Here is a 22,085-nt window from a genome sequence, read left to right on the forward strand (position 1 = left end):
AGTCTGGACACCCCACCTTCCTAAAATCCTAGCTACATCTCTGAAGGGAGGGGGACTTTTAGCCCTCACTAAGAGGGGCTGTTTCTTTTCTCTAGCTAAAGGAAAGGGGGGGGGGGGTCACTGGGTTTTAAAAGTGACCAGCTTTTTTTTTCCTTTCCTCTCCAGCCACACTGACTAGTGACCAACACCTAGTGATAGACTTGGGGGAACTGCAGGAAGGGAAGTTAGTTTCTTCGGCTCTTTCCTTCCACTTCTCCAATACACAGGTTCCTGTGATGGCCCCATCTCTAGCTTATTCACTAATAATAATTACTCACTCACTCATTGAGGCTTCATATGTAAACCAGAAAGGATTTATTGAGCAGATCAGCACAATAGAAAAGCATTTGCCAGAATTGGCTTCAAAGACTTAATCGTAAGCATATAACCTCCTTCACACCTAACTCAACTCCCCCTTGTTTCCCATTCCCCCTCCTTCTCATTCCTTTCCCAAGAGAGTAACCTTGAGAATCTGGTAATGTCCCATGTCTGCCTCCTTCCCTCTATTAGCCCAGCTTCCCATTCCCAACAGCTAACCTTAAACTGTTTCAACAACAATAAATTCCCCAACTATAACATCATTATTCACCATACTTCTATACAGACAAAACATAATAAACAAAAACCCATGACAGGGGAACATCAAGGAATCCTGACAGTTCCCCTCTTGGGGTGGGTTCTGAAAGGTTTAAACCCCACCCCCCTGAATGTTGTCTCCTGTCTTCCAGATACATTTTATTTATGAAGTTTTATTATAACTGGGGAATTAATGATATTAGCTCAGGTTTTTCCGGTCATTCCCAACATTATTGGTTTTCCATGATCAGGTCGGTGGCACCGCCACCATTTTCTTTTCCTTAAGGAAAGTGACAATACAGAAAAGAGGGGAATGGGAACACTTTTACAAGTTTTTATTAACCACTTATAATGAGCAGCTGATACAAAAGTAAGTAGGGAACATTTGAGAGTGGAAGACAAAAACAGGAATACATTCCTAAGGATTGGTTTAGATTAAATATTGATCTCAGATCTGCTTAAGTAGCGAATATTGTTGTAGTGAAACTGGATTCTATGAACACATTCAAACTTTAACAGTAATTGTGATCATTGCACTTTATTAATTATTATATAATATTTCAATCATCTGGCACATGTTTGTACAACATGAACTTTTTCTTAGATTATTTGAGAATAAAATGTCAAAATGCATTTGCTCTATCTCCTTGCCAGTGCTGGTTCAGTTTATAATTTGTATGGTGAAAACAGTGAAGATAAAGAGGCATCTCCTTCTGGTCAACAGATAATTGAGAACTCCATCACAATGAATAAAATGAAGCTGCTCAAAACAAAGATGGAGAACAAAAAAGTGAGGCTATACTTGTCTATCCCATATGCAATGATCTGTGTTTTTGCATTCCAGGTCCTCTTAAAAGGTTGGGTGATTGCTTTAGTATTTCCTTGACTGCAGCTTTGCTGATATTTGCTGGAAGTCAAACTCAATCAAATTTAAGGTGGAAGAGGCAACAAGGGGATCAACAATTTTAGATCTCTTCCTAACCAACAGGGATGGCCTGGTTTAACAGGATGCAAATAGTGGGATCCTTAGATGAAAGTGATCATGTTCTCCTGGAGTTTGTTATGCAGTGGAAAGGAGAAGCCAGGCATCGTCAGACACACATTCTAGAATCTAGGAAAGCTGATTTCAGTAAATTTAGTTAAATACTGGGGGTGATCCCATGGTCAGGAATACTAAAAGAGAAGGGAGTTCAGGACAGATGGGAGCTTCACAAAAGGGAGATACTGAAGGCACAATTTCAAACAGTTCCAGTGAGGAGCGAAAATGGAAAGTGTCTCAAAAAAACCAGGATTGATGACTAAGGAACTTTCAACTGAGCTAGGTTTTAAACAGGACATGTATAAGAAATAATAATAATAATAATAATAATAATAATAATAATAATAATAGTATTTATAACCTGCCTTTCCCTGTGTTGGATCAAGGTGGGTAACAGCATATAAAAAGGGAAAACAATAATATCAAAGGTGTTCAAATCGGTCCGAAGAGAAGAAGAGAAACAATTTAGGCATGTGGAGAGTGAAATTAGGGGATCACTTTGGGAAGGCCCGCTGGAAGAGATCTGTTTTTATTGCCTTCTTAAAGGCCTCGAAAGATGTTAGTTGGTGGATCTCATCCGGCAGATCGTTCCAGATTTTTGGAGCGGCAGCAGCAAACGTCCTCTGGGAGGTAGTTACCACTCTAGTTCTCTGTGACTGTAGTAGGTTCTTCCCTGAGGACCTGAGAGTGCAGGAAGGATTATATGGGAGGAGGCGTTCCCTCAGGTAAGCTTGACCCAGGCCATGTAGGGCTTTATAAGTAATAACCAACACCTTATGCTGTGCCCGGAAGCTAATAGGTAGCCACTGTAGGGATTTTAAGATAGGTGTGATAGAATCAAACTTGGAACTCCCAGTCACCAATCTGGCTGCTATGTTTTGGACCAGTTGCAGCTTCCGAATGTGGCATAAGGGTTGCCCCATGTAGAGCGCATTGCAGAAATCGAGACGAGAGGTTACCAGCAAATATACAACCATTTCAAGGTTTTCCCATTCCAGGAAGGGGCGTAACTGGCGTATCAGCCGAAGCTGATAACAGGCACTCCTGGCTGTCATGTCAATTTGGGAGGACAGGTGAAGCGACGAGTTGAGGAGCACCCCCAAGCTATGAACACAGTCCTTTAGGGGAATTGTGACCCCATCCAGTACTGGAGAGCTTATCACCATTCCCGGATTAAGATTGCCTATAGCGAGTACCTCCGTTTTATTTAGATTCAATTTAAGTCTATTTTCCCCTCATCCAATCCATTATTGACCTCAGACTACTTCAGAGGAGAGATGCCATCCTTGGTCACTGAAGCAGTCCAAGACATGGAGAAACAAATTTGGGTGTCATCAGCATACTGATAACACCCCGCTCCATGTCTCCCGATGATCTCACCCAGCGGCTTCATGTAAATGTTGAAGAGCATTGACAACAGTATCGCGCCCTGAGGGACACCCGATTTGAGCTCCCTCTTGGCCGAGCAACTGTTGTCAAGCGACGCCATCTGGAATCTGTCTGACAGATAGGACCGGAACCACTGCAAAGCAGTGCCCCCGATTCCTAACCTTCTCAGGCGTTCCAGAAGGATACCATAGTTGATGGTATCGAAGGCTGCTGAGAGGTCTAAGAGCACCAACAGGGCCACACTTCCCCTTTCAATGCACAGACAGAGATCATCGACCAAGGCGACCATGGCAGTCTCCACTCCGTATCCTGACTTGAAGCCAGTTTAAAATGTTTCAAGATAATCAGTGTCATCCAAGACTGCTTGGAGTTGGTTGGCAACGACCCTCTCAATTACCTTACCCAAAAGTGATACCGGCCGATAAGTGGATCTCTCTAAGGGGTCAAGGGAAGGCTTTTTAAGAACTGGTTTAACAACAGCCAGTTTTAAACTGGCTGAAAATAGACAAAGGGGGAAATCTCCAAAGATGAATTCAGACAAATAGCTAGAACATGTAAGGGTAAAGTCAGAAAAAATAAAGCGCAGAATGAGCTCAGGCTTGCTAAGTTAAGGGCAATAAAAAGGGCTTTTGGGGGTATGTCCATAGTAAAAGAAGGAAATAGTAGGGCCACTGCGTGGAGAAGATGACAGAATGCTAACAAGGAACAGAGAAAAGACAGGACTACTCAGCACCTTTTTTGCCCCAGATTTTTCACAAAAGATAAAGGGTGCCATAACTGAGAAAAATGGAACAGAAGAAGTAGGGAAAATACATCACAGAAAAAGTAAAGAGATAGTACAGGAATATCTGGTTAATCTAAATGAATTTAAGTCTCTAGGACCAGATGAAGTACATCCAAGGGTGTTAAAAGAACTGGCAAAGATAATCTCAGAGCCACTGGCAATAATCTTTGATAACCCCTGGAGAACAGAAGTCCCAGCAGACTGGAGGGGGGCAAATGTTGTCCCCATCTTCAAGAAGAGAAAAAAAGAGGATCCCAACAATTATAGTCTGGTATCAATACCAGGAAGGATTCTAGAGCAGATCATTAAACAGAAAGTCAGTGCACATTTAGAAGGGAATGCCATAATCACAAAAAGTCTAGATGGATTTCTTAGAAACAAGTTATGCCAGACTAATCTGATCTGTTTTTGATCAAATTACCAACTTGATAGATGAACAAAATGCTGTAGATATAGCATATCTTGATTTTAGTAAGGCCTTTGACAAAGTTCCCTATGATATTCTTGCAAACAAGCCAGGAAAATATGGGCTAGACAATGCACCTGTTAGGTGGATCTGTAATTGGTTGACCAAAGGGTGCTTAGCAATGACCATACTGGAGAGAAGTGACCAGTTGGGTGCCATAGGGTTCTGTCCTGGGTCCACTGCTATTCAACACCTTTATCAATGACTTGTATGAAGGAATAGAGGGTATGCTTATCAAATTTGCAGATGACACCAAATTAGGAGGAGTAGTCAATACCCCAGAAGAGAGGATCAAAATTCAAAATGACCTGAATAGATTAAAAAGCTTGGCCAAAACTAAGAAAATGAATTTCAACAAGGAGAAATGTAATGTATTGCACTTATGTAGAAAAAATGAAATTCATAGATATAGGATGGGGGACACCTGGCTTAAAAAGACTACATCTGAAAGGGATCTATGAGTCCTAGTAGACCACATTGAACATGAGTCAACAGTGTGATGCAGCAGCTAAAAAGGCCAATATAATGTCTAGATCGAGGAAACTAATAGTGCCACTCTATTCTGCTTTGGTCAACTGGCATATTGTGTCCAGTTCTGGGCACCATAGTTCAAATGGATGTTAACAAGCTGTAGTATGCCCAGAGGAGGGCAGCCAAAATGGTGAAGAGTCTGGAAACCATGCCCTATGGACATGACTTAGGGAGCTGGTCATGTTTAGCCTGGAGAAGAGATGTCATATCAAGGATGGAGCTAGCTTGTTTTCTGCAGCTCCAGAGAACAGGACCCAGAGCAGAGGATTCAAACTACAGGACAAGAGATTCCAGCTCAACATTAGGAAGAATTTCCTAATATCAGAGCTGTTCGACAGTGGAACACACTCCCTCGGAGTGTGGTGGAAACTCCTCCTTTGGAGGTTTTTAAACAGAGACTGATGGCCATCTGCTGAGGTAGTTTTGATTGTGAGCTTGTTCATGGTAGAATGGGGTTAGACTGGATGGCTCTTGTGGTCTCTTCCAACTATGGTGGGTTACACACCGCCATTAAAGTACGCGCAGAGCGCGCACTAGGGTTAGGGAGGTGTGGTGCTTCCGCACCTCCCTAACCCTAATACGTGCTCTGCGCGTAAAAAATGACGGCGGCCATTCCAGACGGCCGCCGCCATGAGGACGTCACGGCCACACCGCCTTCCTGGTCCTTTGTGCAGACCAGGAAGGAGCTCCGTTTCGGAGCTCTTTCCTAGTTTGTGGCGCCGCTTTGCGTTGCTGGGCGCAGCCTTCAGACAGCTGCGCCCAGAGAAGCAAGGGAGAAAGGGGCCAAGCGGCCCCTTTCTTCTCCCCGCCGCCGCCGCGGCGTGTCCTTGGGGCTTGAAGCCCCAAGGACACCCCTTTTCAGGCTGCGGGGAAGTGGCTTTCCCGCAGCCTGAAAAGCGGCAGATCGGGGCCTCAGCGGCTGCCGTTCTGGCAGCTGAGGCCCCGATACACCGGGGAAAGGGGCGGGTACAGACGGCCCCAAATGGGCGGTCTGTAACCCGCCAGAATAATTCTATGATTCTAAGTGAAGAGACTTGTTTTCATGCCCTAAATGAGATAAATTTACCCACACCCAAAACCCCTCTTTATCTTTATCACAATGGGAAACTTTGATTCACAAAAATTGTATCTATGTATTTGTAAGATATACACAAGACAAGGATCCAACAAGGTATTTCACTAACATAAACAATTCTATTAGCAGTACCAGGAGTGATCATTCTCCATCTCTCTGGAAAATACTCAGAGGGTTGAGTGGCACATAAGACCCAGGGAGGTGGGGAGAAAAAGAAAGTTTTATTGACATAATGTGGACTAGGGATTGCCCCATGTTACATCTAGTGACAGAATCACTTCTATCAGCCAAAGTACACTTTTAGATATATGTGTATCTCATAGTCTTCCATCTCAGTGATTACATTACTTCTATGAATATATTTGTTTGTTTGTTTTATTTTATTTATATCCCATTTTTGCCCAAATGGAACTCAGCAGTATCCAAAGCATTATCTATTTTTTAAAAAGTCTTTTAATTACTAAAATAGAATCGGTGCCCATGCTGGACTTGAGTTTCAAACATTTTTGTAAGGACATTGCCAAAAAAAAGTTAAATTAAATCTTAAATTGATTTAAATCTTAAATTGAATTCTAAAGGAAAACGGTCTAGGTTTATAGTGAGAGACCTTTTTAGAATTTGTTTTCTTTAGCCCATGGAATTTTCTAAGTCAGTGGTTTTCAATCTGCAGTCCCTGGATATTTAACTCCAACTGTCAGAAGTCCCAACCAGCATGATCAGTGATGAATGATTATGATAGTTGTAGCCCAAAGATCTCTTGGGATGCATGGTTGGAAGCCACTGCCATACATGCTAGTCCAATGCAATTCAAATAACCACATTTCTTTCTTTTCTCTTTCACAGCCAAAACAAATTATTAAAATGAACCCTCGTTCTCCAGTAGCTCCATGTTCACTTAGTGGCTCAGTGACAGCTGCACATCATAAATTTTTTCGAGCACCTTCTTACACTGGGCAATCCTGTTTAACTCCTGGCAATTTACATACCTCAGAAACATCTCAAACTGCACTTCCAGTTTTGGCAACTACTGGTAGAAGGATGCCTTCTAGCAACTTTATTAAGGAAAGTAACAGATGGGAAAATGTTTCAGAATCTCAGTCAATCACAAGCATGTTAACACCAGATAAATTAATGTGTGGGGGGAAAGAAGATGCAAAAGTACCTCCAGATACAGTTCTTCCACTTTCAGCTCAACTTAAAAGTTCAGAAAAAAATACAGAAACTGGTGTATCAATAAACGAGAAAGGTCCTTTTTTGTATCCAGATACCACAAATGTAAATTTAAATGCTACAGAAGAAAAAGTTTTAAAAAACACAGATGTTCTTACCAGACAAGGAGAAGCAAACATTTCTGAAGCATACAGTGAATTATATGGAACAGGAAAAGTGAATAAAGAACCCCAGTTATCTGAGCGGCATACGGACTCTGCCATTGCCAAGCATCCTGACAAGTCCATTATAAAACCTCTAACCTTTTCAGCAGCAGAAACTAGTTTTATTAACTCTCAGGACATCTGTTCTCAGAGAAATGCACACCTCTCACCTCTTCAGTGTTCAGCACAAATTGTATATCACAGTCCTCGGAAACCTCAAACACAATCTAAGTGCTTAGAAGTTGGTAACTTGAGGCCTGATGCTTCCCCAAATGTTCTACGGCCATTGGAGGTACACAGTTCAGCAGATTCCTCTTATGCAAGGAATTCTAGATTTCATAGCATTGGTATGGACTCACTTGGCAAAAGACCTGCTAGCCATTCTAAAAAGGAAACAAGAGAGATCACAGGAATGCCTATCAAAGCATCCAAAGATCCTGTTCTTTCTGTAAATAATGTAGGATTTCGAAGTTCGCTGACCCGAAGCACCAACAGAGATGGGTTGAAGAATTCCTGTGGTATGGACAGGTTTCGGAATTGTGGTATTGTGTTAACTTCAGATCTTCAGCATTTTCAAGAAGAAAGATTTAACATGGTCTCTCCTCACAATGACATGCCTGAATACTTGTTGGTAATTATGCTTTATAATAGAACTGTATTTCTGTTTGTACTTCCTTGGTGTTTTTTTTCAGGTAGAATTCTAAATTCTCTAGATGGAATTGAGAAATAGATATATTTGGTCCTCTGCTTGCAACAAGATCCCTCAGATAGGCTTGATTCAGACTTGTCTGGCAAAAGATCTGATGTCCTTATTCAGGATCTGAATGGTGCCATTGAGGTCAGGAAAAGTTCTATCAAATCAAATGGAAGTTGCCCTTTATGTGAGCATCTTTGACATACAATTCTTGCTAGTATTCTCTGTCCTTTGCTAACCACGCAGTCAAATACATGCACTGTTGTGATAATGCTATATTTGTCTTGAATGAAGTCATACATTTGCCTTGGCAGCAAAGAAAATATCCTTCAAGTCTTAGAAGTCTTAGGTCTAATATACACTGCAGAAATAATGCAGTTTAACACCACTTTAACTGCCATGGCTCAATGCTGTGGAATTCTGGGATTTGTAGTTTGTTGTGGTACCTGAGAAGGCTAAACATCTCACAAAACAACACATCCCAGGATTTCATAGCACTGAGCCATGGCTGTTAACGTTTTGTCAAACTGAATTATTTCCTGCTACAGAGGAGAGAAGTAGCTGGGCCGACATAATCCCCAGTGCAACTGCATTCAAGCATGGAAAACATATTTCAGTCCTATGCACTGAATTTCAGTTCCCTCTGACTATTGATTCCAATCACCCGTCCATCCAAGCAGGTGTATAATAATCTGCCAGCTGCAGTAGCACTTCAGATTTCTGATTAGATGGGCTATAATCCTTGAAAGGATTATTATGCGATAATAAATTTTGTTTCTAGAGTGCTACAAAATTTTCTCATTTCTGCTGCAATAGACTAACATGGCTAACATCCTGAAAATAATTTCATGCACAGATCAGTGACCTGTGATGCTGAGAAAATGGAAAATTGAAAATCCAAGCAAGTGCATAATTTACTATACCACCATTAAAATTTGAATGAATATATCAATTTGTAATCAAAGCAGGAATTGAATGGTTATATATTACAGTGGATACTTGTTATACGCTGGGGTTTGGTTCCAAGATCCCCCATGGACAGGACCGGATCTACCATATAGGCGACCTAGGCAGCGGCCGAGGGCACCAAAATTTAGGAGGGCGGCATTTCAAGGAGGCCAGAGAGAGCCAGGGAGAAGTCCCAGAAGCCCCACTCCCTTCCCCAACAGGCGTGAGTCACGGGGGCGCGAGGTTTAACTTTTTCAGCAGCAGGAGGAGGAGGAGAGAGGCTGGGAAAGGACTTGAAGGCACCCAAAAATGACAACAGGAATAAAGAGCCTCCTCCTCCTGCTGCTGCTTTTGGCCCTGAAGGCAAGGAGGCGCTGGGGAGGAGGGGGGCCCAGGCAAAATGGCGCCCGCCTCCCTCCCTCCTTGCAGCCAAGGGAGCCTGAAGAGCCCAGCCGAGGAAAAGGGCAGGCAGTCGGGGCTGCTGGCAGGCCAGGTGGGTCCTCCTTTCCCAGGACGCCTCCTCCTCCTCCTCCATCCCAGCCTTACCTCCAGGTTGGAACAATTCCCAAACTGCAGAAATAAATACACCTTGAAAATTCCTTAAACTGCCCTGGCTCAATGCTGGGGAATCCTGGGAACTGTACTTTGGGGAGACATTGAGCCTTCTCTGTCAGAGGGAGCTCTAGGGCTACAAGAAACTACAGTTCCCAGGAACTACAATTCTGGGGATGGTAGTTTGTTCTCAAGGTTATTTTTGCTGTTGCTGCTGCTGCTGCTATTGTTGTTATTATTGTTAATTTCTTTATATGAGCCAGGGCAGTTAAAGTGGTCTCCAACTGGATTATTTCAGCAGTGTGTTTTGGACCTAAGACGCTTAAGTGTGTGTGTGTGTGTGTGTGCGCGCACACACACACATACACATACACTGTGTCTGCCTAATGTGTGTGTTTGTGTGTGTGTATATATATATATATATACACATACACTGTGTCTGTATAATGTGTGTGTGTATATATATATATATATATATATACACACACACACACATACATATACATATACTGTGTGTCTGTATAATACACACACACACACACACTATGTATATATGTACTGAGTCCTAGCAGCAAAGATTTCAGATTCCTATATCACATAAAGCCAAGGTCCAAAACACACTGCAGAAACAATCCAGTTTGAGACTGCTTTAGCTGCCCTCAGTGCTAGGGTGTTCTGGGATCTGTAGTTTATTGTGGCACCAGGACTCCCTGACAGAGAAGGCTCAATGTCTCACAGAACTACAGTTCCCAGAACTCCCCAGCACTGAGCCAGGAAAGTTAAAGCAGTCTCAAACTGGATACTTTTTGCAGTGCACTTTGGACCTTGGCTGCCTTCTCATATTGTGGTTATTGCTCTTGTGTGTCTCCAAGTCATTTCCAACTTATGGCAACCTCATCCTGGGGTTTTCTTGGCAAGATTTCTTCAGAGGGGGTTTGCCCTTGCCATCCTCTGAGGCTGAGAGAGTGTGACTTGACCAAGGTCACCCAGTGGGTTTGCATGGCTCAGTCAGGATTCGAACCCTGGTCTCAGAGATGCTCAGAATGCTCAAATGCTTCCTTGCATGTGCTGTGGTTTTTCTCTCTTTTTCTGTCCCCAATGAATTAGTAGTTGTGAATTTGGGTCTTGGAGTTGTGCTAATAGGCATGTCAAAATGTCCTCCATTTTGAGCATGACTGAGAAACATGAATTTGTATTGTTTTTTATTAATGATTTTGGCTTTTAGTTGGTTGTGTCCTCCATTTTCCTTGAACGTCCTAAAATTTGTCCTACATTTTGTCCTACATCTTGCTGTAAATTTTTCCTACACTTTGAGGGGCTACAGGGGAGGGGGGAATCTGCCTTCAGACATGTACAAGAAGTGGAAGAAGGGGGAAGTCACCAAAGAGGAAAGACAAAAAGGTAGTACTTAGAATCATAGAATTGGAGGAGACTACAAGAGCCATCCAGTCCAACCCCATGCCATGCAAGAATACACAGTCAAAGCACTCCTGACAGATGGCCATCAAGACTCTGTTTTAAAACTTCAAAAGAAAGAGATTCCATCACTCTCTGGGGCAGCTTATTCCACTATCAAACAACTCTTACCATCAGGAAGTTCTTCCTAATGTTGAGGTGGAATGTCTTTTCCTGTAGCTTGCATCCATTGTTTCGTGTCCTAGTCTCTCTGGAACAGCAGAAAATGAGCTTGCTCTATCCTCAATATGACATCCCTTCAAATATTTAAACATGGCTCTTAAGTACTTGGCTCGCTAAGCCATTCTTCATAGGGCAAGATTTCCAGACCTTTCCCCATTTTAGTCACCCTCCTTTGGACGCACTCAACCTTGTCAATACCCTTCTTGAAATGTGGTGCCCAAAATTGTGGTGCCCTTTTGAATTGTGTTGCCTAGAATACATAGTATTCCTGGTGAGATTTGAACAAAACAGAATAGAGTGGAACTATTATATCCCTCGATCTAGTCACTATATTTCAATTGATGCAGCCTAGAATTGCATTGGCGTTCTTACCTACTGCATCGCATTGTTGATTTGTGTTTAGCCTGTGCTCCACAAAGACTTCTAGATACCTTTCGTATGTGCTGACACCAAGGAAGGTGTCACCCATCCTATATTTCTGCATTTCATTTTTATTTCCCAAGTGTTATATCAGACATTTCTACCTGTTGAAATTCATTTTGTTAGTTTGGGCCCTGTTTTCAAATCTGTTAATATGTCCTAGTCTTGTCTTGTTTTCTTTTGTTTTGGCTGACTAGTTGGTTGTTGCTCTTTTTTACCCTTTTTAGTGATAGGGACAACATTTGCCCTCTGCTCTGCTGGGACTTCTCTTGTATTCCAAAATTTTTCAAAGACTATGGCTCTGGTACTCTTAGATAAATAAAACTCAGTTGTGGAATGCTTCAGTCTTTCCGGGCATTCTGTCTCAGACCTCAGAATAGTGACCCTTGAAAAAAAGAACTACAAAGGGATATTGGAAAGAGTAATAGCAGAATTATAATGTATCCACAGATTCCAGTCCATCAGCAGTGGGTTGAACAGAGACAATGGTTTCCTGGCACACTACACACATTTCAGCACTATCTAATCCCCTCATCCTCATGAGGACCCCTTTAAGCATCACATCTCCTCTCTAGTTCCCACACTACATTCCAATACTCATTCATATGATTATCTACTCTTTTTGACTTTAGTAGACATCCTTCCTTTTGCCTTTGTCCCCCATGACCATTGTTGCAACTCAACTTGCCACCTCATCTCCATACCCATAAGGTTTTGAATTTCAATTGACATTCTCAAATACAATCAACTTATATAGGCCTGTCTCTGATGCACACCATGCATCTGAGGAAGCAGGCTCAAATCTATGAAAGCTCATGCTACCAGCTTCTTTCTTTTGGTTAGTCTCAAAGGTTCTACAAGATCCTTTTGCATATTGACTTCGTTGAGTGTTGCGACACATTCTTTTATTAATTCTTTACTGATTCTGAGCTGTAGTCCTCTTACTACATCATTATTCTATTTTCATCAGTTAAAGCACTGTTTGCCTTTTGGAAGAAGACTGAGATCTAAAACACACTGCAGAAATAATCCAGTTTGAGACCACTTTAACTGCCCTGATTCAGTGGTAGGGAATTCTGAGAATCCCAAGAAGACATGGTCACAGCTGCCCTAGGCTCCCACTACTTCCACTCAGTTGACCACTTCATCTCTGTTGGTTATGATCAGATTCAAAACAATTGATCCCTTTGTTGTTTCCTCTACCTTTTGTACAATGAAATTGTCTGCAAGGCTGTTGAGAAATGTGTTGGCCTTTGCTTCTTCATGATCTTGTGCTTCACAGAATAGGGTTTGCACCTGCACAAAGTTCTCATTCGGAAACTAAAAGCTGAGCAGATTGGCGGGAGGCCCCACCCACTCCCGTGTACTGAGCATGCCCATTCCTGCCAATCTAGCTCCACTTAGTTCTCTTTCATTTGCCACAAGAGAAACACTCCTTTCAGATTGCTCCTTAGCTGCGTAGCCTCTCGTGTAAGATACATCGATCTTTTTTGTGAATTCTTATTTTACTTATTTCCCTATTTGAGTATTACCCTTGCAGAGCTTCAAAGTGAGTCTCTTTTTTGTCTATTTTCCACTCAGTCGGGTGCCTCACTTCGAGGCCTACTATGGCCTCCAAATGTTTAAGTTCTGCATTAATTGTAATCGTAAGGTTTCTCTCACTGATGGACATTCTAAATGCCTTCTATGCTTGAGTGAGGGCCATGTCACCAAGCGTTGTCCCATCTTCCGCTCCTTTACCAACGCAACATTTCACAATAGAGCCCAATGCTTAAAACCTTTATGTTGGGAATCCTCTCAGTTGCCGAAAAATCCTCTTCTCAGACTGATCTTCTGGCTTTGATACCTATATGCAAACTTCCGAGGATCCCTAAAATCTCCAAGACATCGACTAAGACATCAACATCAGGCTTGATGTCGATTTCCTCGACCCCAAAGACATCTGCACATCTGCAGTGCCTGCCTCAACATCAAGGCCCTCGACACTGAGCGCACTGGAACCTGCTCTCTTGATATCACAGGCTATGCCATCCCAATCTCCTCCATTGCAGGAAGTTCCCTCTACCTCACAGGCAAAGCAACCTCACAAGTCCAAGAAGAGGCCTGGCGTCTCGGATGACTGTGATGCCGAGAAATCTAAAAAGAAGCACAAGTCTAAGGCACTCATTCTACCTACTACTTCTTTGGCCTCGATGTCTGCTTCGAGCCCCACACTGGTCTGGACAGCAGCAAAAGCACTGGAGACTACTATGGCTTTCTTGCTACCAGCTTAAACACCATCACTGGTTTTACAGCCCCCCATCTCGGACACTGTTTCAGACTTGACATCAGGGTTTGACCTCGGCATCTTTGGGTGCTCCATTACCACCTAGCTCACCATGAACTCCATCTTTACTGCCAAAGGTCTCTCCACTACCACCGGTTCCAGTCTCGGTTCCATCACAGATATTTGCCTCTCCAGCTCAGGCTTATAGGCTTTCTTTATCTTCTTCAGCCCCTCAACACTGTGATGTGTCCCCAGCTCGATCTCACAGGTCTCCAACACCATCTAGAAACTGATTTGAGTTGTTGGCATTTTCCTCTCAACACTACTATCGAGACTCACCTTATACCTCAGCATTGTATATTGGTCAATATCGAGCTGAAGAATACTGGAGAGAACGCCCTTCCTCCTACCGGGCTTACTCTCCTTCTTCCAGGGATCATTATCACCATAGGGAGCCACGCTACGACTTTCCTTCTCAATATTGAGTTCGATCTCAATCCCAATCTCCACACTGTGTTCATGAATCTCGTCTCAAGTATGATTCCACCAGAGTGCCTTCACCTTTGCCTCGCACTACTGCTACAGTCTCTCGGCCGCCTGCATCTCCGGTTAAATCAATGCCAGCAGCTCAGATTCCACTGTTGACGTCTATCATGACACCTGTTCCTGCCATCATTCCAATTGTGTCTCCGATGTCAATGTCTCAGTCTATGCCTCCTCCTGCTGTTACACAGGTGCCTCAATTTGTTACACCGTCCATCCCTCAGCAATCTACTGAGGAATCTGTTTATGACATGGAAATGTCACCAGCTTTGCCTTCTCTTGTTATGCATCTGCTCAGGAAGAAGTTGAAGACACCACATCTCAGTCTGTAAACAACAGTCCTCGGCCTGCACATTCTAATTATTCTAGGCCTCGTTCTCTGGCCTCTAAACAATACAAGGTTTCCTCTCAGCAGTCTTCCAGGAGACTCTATCCTCCTCAACAACAACAACAACAACAGCAACAACAATCCTCTAAAATTTCTGCATCATTCAAATCTCACTTTTGATGGATCTGTCGAAACAACACTATCATCCTTTCTGATTCCTCCAAATTCTCTACTGCCATCCCATCATTTTTCCAAACTTCACCGCTTTTACAACTGACATTGAATCACCACCGATACCTGGATACTTACCATTGTACATCTGGGTTACACCATAAAATTTACAAGTACTCCACCTCTAGGCATCTTTCATTCCACCCCATCTTCCCCTCCTCTTCTAAAGGCGATCTCCTCCCTTCTCGACAAAGGTGCTATTCAATCCCACATACATGCAAAATGGACGGTTACTTCTCCAGGTACTTCACAGTGCCAAAGAGGAATGGCGGACTTCGCCCTATACTCGATCTAAAGTGTGTCAACCACTACATCACGCTGAGCAAGTTCAAGATGGTTACCCTTCAGTCCATCGTCCCCTTCCTTCATGAAGGGGATTGGTTTGCATCGAGTGACCTCAAAAATGCTTACTTTCACATCATCATCAGACCTCAGCACCGCAAGTTTCTCCGTTTTGCTGTGGGTGGAGATCTCAGTATACAATCCTACCTTTCCACTGCCCTCCGTGTCTTTACAAAATTCATGGCAGTGGTCATGTCTCACCTTCATGTCCAGGGAATCAAGATTTTTCCTTATTTGGATGATTGGTTGCTGGTGTCGTTCTCCCACACACAGTTGTTCTGAAATGTCTTTCTGACTTGGGCCTGACAGTCAATCCATCCAAGTCTCTCTTGAAACCGGTCAGGGTGATAGAATATATAGGCACATCTCTGGACTCTGTTATGGCTCGTGCCTATCTATCCACCAGACGGGCAGAAAGCATTTGGACTCATCTTTGCTCTGTTCTCTCTATGGACCGTCGTACAGCAAGGGACATTCAATGGCTTCTAGACCTCATGGACTTCACCACAGCTGTGGACGCCTAAGATTCCGGCCCCTGCAGGAATAGTTTCTCTCTGTGTTCGACTACTTCAACGACAGGCAGTCCAAGAGGTTGACACTCCCACAACATGTTTGTGCCTCTCTTCAGTGGTGGTTCATCCCCAAGGACATCCTCAGGGGGATGCCCTTTCAACCACCAGAAACTTCCAGGATGGTCATCACAGAAATTGGAGTGTGTCCAAAGGAGAGCAACTAAAATGGTGAAGGGTCTGGAAACCATGCCTTAGGCATGCCTTAGGGAGCTGGGGATGTTTAACCTGGAGAAGAGAAGGTTGGGAGGTGTTATGATAGCCCTGTTTAAATATTTCTTAGAGGTCTTTAAACAGAGGCTGGATGGCTATCTGTCAGGGATGCTTTGATTGAGAGTTCCTGCATGGCAGGGGTTGGCCTGGATGGCCCTTAGGGTCTCTTCCAACTCAACGATTCTATGATTCTGTGATGAGTAGGATTGTATATCAGCCACTCTGTCTTCAACGGACCTCTTTCTTCAGGACAAAACCACCACTTAAGAATCATTCATGAAGGTTTTATTTCAAAATGTGCAAAGGTTTATTTAAACACACAAAACCACTACAATCTTAAGAACCATACAAGGATGGCAGAAAGAACTCCCAGTTCCTCTCTATCCAACTTCCAAACCTTTCTTTCTGTCAACCTTGTATGGTTGCAGTAGTTTGCAGTAGTTTTGTGTATTTGCATGCACCTTTGCACATTTTAATTGAATGTTTTATTTGTTTTATAACAATAATAAAACAAACAATACAAAAATAAGCCCTTCAAGAGTCATATAAAAGCTGTGCAGAAAAACAATCTGAGTAGAGGTAGTATCAGTAACCAAGATTCTAAATTCATCACCTTTCCCAAGGGTAATCAGGTGGGCAGGAAGTCCAATGCCAGGGGAGTTGTTGTTAATGTGGTCAGTAAGGACTGACCAGTCTTCAAAAAAGGTGTATGGTTTCCTTTGTCTATTACAGTCTGCAGGTGTTGGAAAGGTTTTCCATTAATCAAGTGTCCCAAACCTTTGTCCACCAGTCAGTTATTTGTACATTCCCTGTTTCCAGTTTCTTGTGATTACATTCCTAGCAGCTGCAATAGCAAATGTTATGAGCTTGCAATGTTTTAACTGACCATTTTCTTTACAGTAGATGGACAACAACAAAAGGCCTGGACAAAAAGTTACATTTTGTTTTATAACAGAAGAAATTTGAGCTAGTATAACATTCCAAGAGTTTTTGATTTTAAGACATGTGCTCAAATGAGCCAACAGTGTCACAGCCTCTCCAGCGTTTTGGTGACGCATTCCTTATTATCTGAGACAATCTTATGAGAATTAGGTACCATTTATATATTAATTTTATAGTTGCCTGATGTGATCTTGATTTATATGTAAGTGTGGTCAAAATGCGTTACCCATATGGCTTCAGAGATATCTAAATTCAAGTGTGATTTCCACATTATCCTGGCTGATTGATTGCTGCCATAAATGGATTTTATTAATTTTTTGTAAATGACAGGTGTTTCTCCTTTGTGACTACACCCTTTTTCCAGGCAAAGTGTTTCATAAAAGATCTTGGGGCGAGGGTAGTTCTCCTTTGACACTGTACGTCTTGGAGAAGACAGTACTTGTGATATTTGCATCAAATAAGAGGTGATATGATAGCCCTGTTTAAATATTTGAAGGGATGTCATATTGAGGAGGGAGCAAGCTTGTTTTCTGCTGCTCCAGAGAACAGGACCAGGAACAATGGATCCAAGCTGCAGGAAAAGAGATTCCACCTCAACATTAGGAGGAACTTCCTGACAGTAAGGGCTGTTCGACAGTGGAACACACTTCCTCGGAGTGTGGTGGAGTCTCCCTGCTTGGAGTCTTCAAACGGAGGGTGGATGGCCATCTGTTGGGGATGCTTTGATCTGGATTTCCTGCATGGCAGGGGGTTGGACTGGATGGCCCTTGCGGTCTCTTCCAACTCTATGATTCTATTATTCTAAATTGTGGCTGATCTGTCCCAGATCGTTTGTCAAGGTTTCTGCCTTTTTTATTTTCCCATGTGTAAATAAATCAGCAAGTCTGTAAATACTACCCTTTTTCCATTCTTTAAATTTTGTCTAGGTCATAAAAATGAGGATGCAATAAGAATGGGCAGATAGGGGATAGTCTTGGGGCCAATATATGGTTCATTGTTTCCAAATAAGGAGAGGGTTATAAAGAAATAGGTTTTTTTATTTCCTTTAAAACACTGTGTGTCTTAAGAGAGAAAAGCAATTTCACTTCGGCCATACTGTCCAGATCCATCTCCATAGGTACCCAGTGATCAGAACATACTTCCATAATTAATTGGGAGAGTTGGCTTAGCTGGAAGCCATGATAATACACTTTAATATCTGGAATTACTAGATCCCATGTTCTTGAGTTGGTATACCTAACGGATTTGGGGAACCAAGGCCATTTTTTATTAAATATAAAATCTGTAATCATTTTTTGCCCAAGTTTAAATTTGGAAGGGGCTGCTGAGATAGGAATGGGCTGAAATAGAAAAAATAGACATGGGTTGAGAAACATCTTTATGATAGCAATCCTCCCCAACAAAGAAAAGTTTGGATGTTTCCATTCCTTTAGTTTAGCCTTCATCCATTTAATAACAGTGTTGTAGTTCCTGGGTATCAGGTGAGATAGGTTCTTTGTTATAAGGATACCTAGATATGGCAGTCCTGAGGGCATAATTGTAAACTGGTAGTATTTGCCAGTGTGGTTTTGTCTGCAGCTGAGATGTTTAAGTACATTAGTTCAGATTTTAGGTAGTTGATATTAAGGCCAGAATATTTTCTAAAGGTGTCTATTGTGTACTTTATTTCAGGATGTGGTACTGCTAGTAAAATGTCATTTGCATATAGCATTATTTTGTGTTGGGTCTTGTTAATGTGAGAACCTGTTATATTTGGATTTGATCTGATAAGTTCAACCAGTGGTGCGATATAGATTGCAAACAGTATGGGTGATGGTGGGCAGCCCTGTTTGGTGCCTCTATATAAACTGAATTTCTCAGAGTCTGTTCCATTTATTAGCACCGTCACTTGTAAGTGCTTTATAATGGCGTTTCAGTCTAGCTGACATGAAGGATGTGAATAGTTTGGCATCTTGATTTAGCAGTGCGATTGGTTGGAATGCTGTGACTGGGGGGCTTTAATTTGGGAGTGGGAATGATCTTTTTCCTATGCCAGCTGTTGGAAGGGCGCCCACCATTCATGATTTCATTAAAGAATGTAAGAAAAGAGCAAGTGAGATCATCTATCAGAAGTTTGGAGCATTAAATCTGATGTGTGTTCATTGCAAGTGTTGGACCTCTGACATAAGTGTTTGTTTGGTTAGATCTCTTAATTCTCGGAATGGCAGCAAAAGTAATCCACTGATATCTTGGTTTTTATTCCATGTGCCATCCTCAAGGCAGAAGTCAACATTCCATCTTTTTTTTTAAAAGACTCCTAACAGTCTTCTCGACAGTTTTTTAATTGCCTGCCTGCCATCCGGCAACCCCTTCTCTGAGATTTTATTCAATTTGAAGCAGATAAAATTGTTAGAAAAATTTGTTTTGGTGATGTCTCTTTGCCCCGTGGTTCCGAACTGGTACCAACTGGATGCAAATGTAGTCTCTTCTGGAACTCAGGATCAAAGCAAACTCCAACACAGACTTCAGCTTGCTGGAACAATGCATAGTGAAACAGCTGCTTAATCAATGAAACAAACTTCAGCAAGCTTCATTCAGTGAGGGCTTTTATTGTCTTATTGCTATATACACGATCTAATAGCTAAAAACTGTACAACACATCTTTTCCTCTCAAAGTCCATACTCACAGGAAAAACTTGAACATAACATCAATCTTTGTTCCCTCATAAGAATAACATTCCCATGATAGACCAGCCACTTTCCCACTAGCTGTCATGCAACATAGGAACTAATCACAGTACAAACAACAAAACATATCTTGTTTACATTTTGTCTCATCCATTGTCCTTGAACACTTTGTCTTCCAGCCTAGACTTTTTGGCCTTCAGCTGTAACCAATTTTAAACTGTAACAACTATTGTCACATCTGGACATTTTCAATACAAATATACATTAACAAAAATGGATAGAACTAAACAGAAAATGCTAAAGAGAGTCAGGTAAGCAGCTGATTGCAGCAGCAACAGAAACAATGAATTTACAAACTAAAAAAGAAGAGCAGCCCTCTCAGATGACCCATCTAAAATGGATCTCTGGAGATAATATTTTTCCTCATCAGATGAATGAAAATAAACATCTTTCTGGTAATGAGGCTTTAAAACAAATATTTGTGTCCTCCTGTGAAAGTGAAACGGAGGAAATTGTCCATAGCTGCTGTGGAGGGGATGAGTCCCAGCAATCGCATGGTTCTCTCCCCAAAACAAACACTGAAAAAACCTAAAGGAGTTTAAGAAGCAAAAAAATGCTTACTTACCAAGAAAGTAATGAAAATCCAGGCAGGGTCTTTAAAACAACTCTTCTGTGAAATCTCCAGTAAGGCTACAAACAGTTCAAATTGGCATGTTGCCTTGCTCTCCACAGTTGCAGACAGCAAAGGAGGCAGAGATTGTTTGAGAGAGAAGGAGGAGTCACAGGTGGCAGCAATCGCATATCCTCCTCTAAAGAAGAAAAAAATGTGAAAATTTCCTCCACGGAAAAGCGGTATACAAATAAAGCTTATTATTATTATTATTATTATTATTATACATATAATAGCAGCATATTGAAATATAGTGAACATGTTAACATAAAAGTCTATTAGCAACAGGCACTTAATGAGTCAGTTCCCCCTCCCAGCACAGAGACAGTCTGTGCTGACAGGGTAACTCCCTTACATTCCAACCTAACAGGCAAACACAGAGTCTAGCAGTCAGCCTGCCTCGTTCTAGTACATTCCATTAATCAATATACAATCAATATACCATAAACCCATTACTACTTTAACCTATTAATATTCATCCTTAACCCTTAACCTTTAACCCTCATGACAGAAACCCCAAATGAATAAATGAATGAAGGGAAGTTCTGACAAATTCCTTTCAAGGAAACAAAGGTTGGGGCCAACAAAATGACTTTAGACAATGTAGACAACAATGGTTCAGATTTCAACAGCCATTACGAAAGACAAAATTACCAAAATAAACAAAATCAATGAGGATCAAATACTTCTGCAAAGCAAGGAAGACAACAATACTGACATGAAAAGTATGGCAGTGGGAGGAAGGTTAATACATTGTGGACAAATTTGGCCACAAATAACAACAGATGTATGGGTCTTACAAATATTGACATCCGGTTACAAAATAATATTTCAAAAAATGCCCAAGTACAGATACCTTCCTTCACCTTTAGGGCTGAGAGGCAGAGTATAAATACCATAAATAAATAAATAAATTCACCAGAGCAAAAAAAAAAAAAATTACAAATAATTCAAATGGAAATAAATAATCGAGTATTCAGGCAATAGAAAAAGTACCACATCATCAAAGATTTCTAGGTGTATATTCAATATTTTTCATGGTACCCAAGGCTAAAAGAGGATACAGCCCAGTCCTGAGCTTGAAATATCTAAATAAGTTTATTAAATACTACAAGTTCAAAATGGAACTCTACAGACAATAAAATAGAATTTAGGAAAATAAAATCTGATGGTTTCTTTCAATCTCAAAGAAGCGTATTTGCATGTGCCAATGGACAAAATCAGCAAAAAATATCTAAAATTTTCATACTAAAACGAACAAACGAAGTTCAGGGCACTACCTTTCAAACTAGCTTCAGCTCCTCGAGTATTCATAAAAGTCTTGATACCAATAATTGCATACCTGAAGACAAAAGAAGTGCAAATATTTCCATATTTGAATGATGTACTAATCATAGCAGAAACAGTAGAAAAGATTCAAGAGGACACTATATTTAACATTCCGATACTGGGAAAATATGGATTCCTGTTAAATTACAAGAAAAGCAACTTAACACCTGCAAAACAAATAACGCACTTAGATGCAAAGATAAACACAAAAATAGAGTGCATAAGTTTGTCACAAGAAAGACAAAACAAAATCAAACAGGTAATATCACTGTTGATAAAATCAAAAAAGGCAGATTTGATGTGGCTGGCAAAAGCCATGGGATTACTAGTATCGGCAATACATCTGGTGCCATGGGGACGGTTTCATACAAAATTGCTTCAAAGATTTTTACGTTCTTATCAAAAACAAATAGGTATGAAGATTCATCGATTATTGACAATTCCACAGTACATAAAGAAAA

At 41.6% G+C, this 22,085-nt stretch overlaps 1 protein-coding gene across 3 annotated transcripts in view; it reads left to right on the forward strand.

The window, feature by feature from the left end:
- Positions 1-22,085, forward strand: part of LOC149319009 (AN1-type zinc finger protein 4-like) — a 115,080-nt gene that overhangs the window by 55,217 nt on the left and 37,778 nt on the right. For all 3 annotated transcript variants that reach the window (XM_089510920.1, XM_089510921.1, XM_089510922.1), the window contains exons 7-8: positions 1,270-1,405; positions 6,743-7,903. In XM_089510920.1, coding sequence (XP_089367046.1) covers positions 1,270-1,405; positions 6,743-7,903 — 1,297 coding nt within the window. The remainder of the gene's footprint in view (positions 1-1,269; positions 1,406-6,742; positions 7,904-22,085) is intronic.

Source organism: Sceloporus occidentalis, unplaced genomic scaffold (genome assembly GCF_023333645.1).
Source record: "Sceloporus occidentalis isolate IW3139 unplaced genomic scaffold, rSceOcc1.0.p SCAF_2, whole genome shotgun sequence".
Lineage (NCBI taxonomy): Eukaryota > Metazoa > Chordata > Lepidosauria > Squamata > Phrynosomatidae > Sceloporus > Sceloporus occidentalis.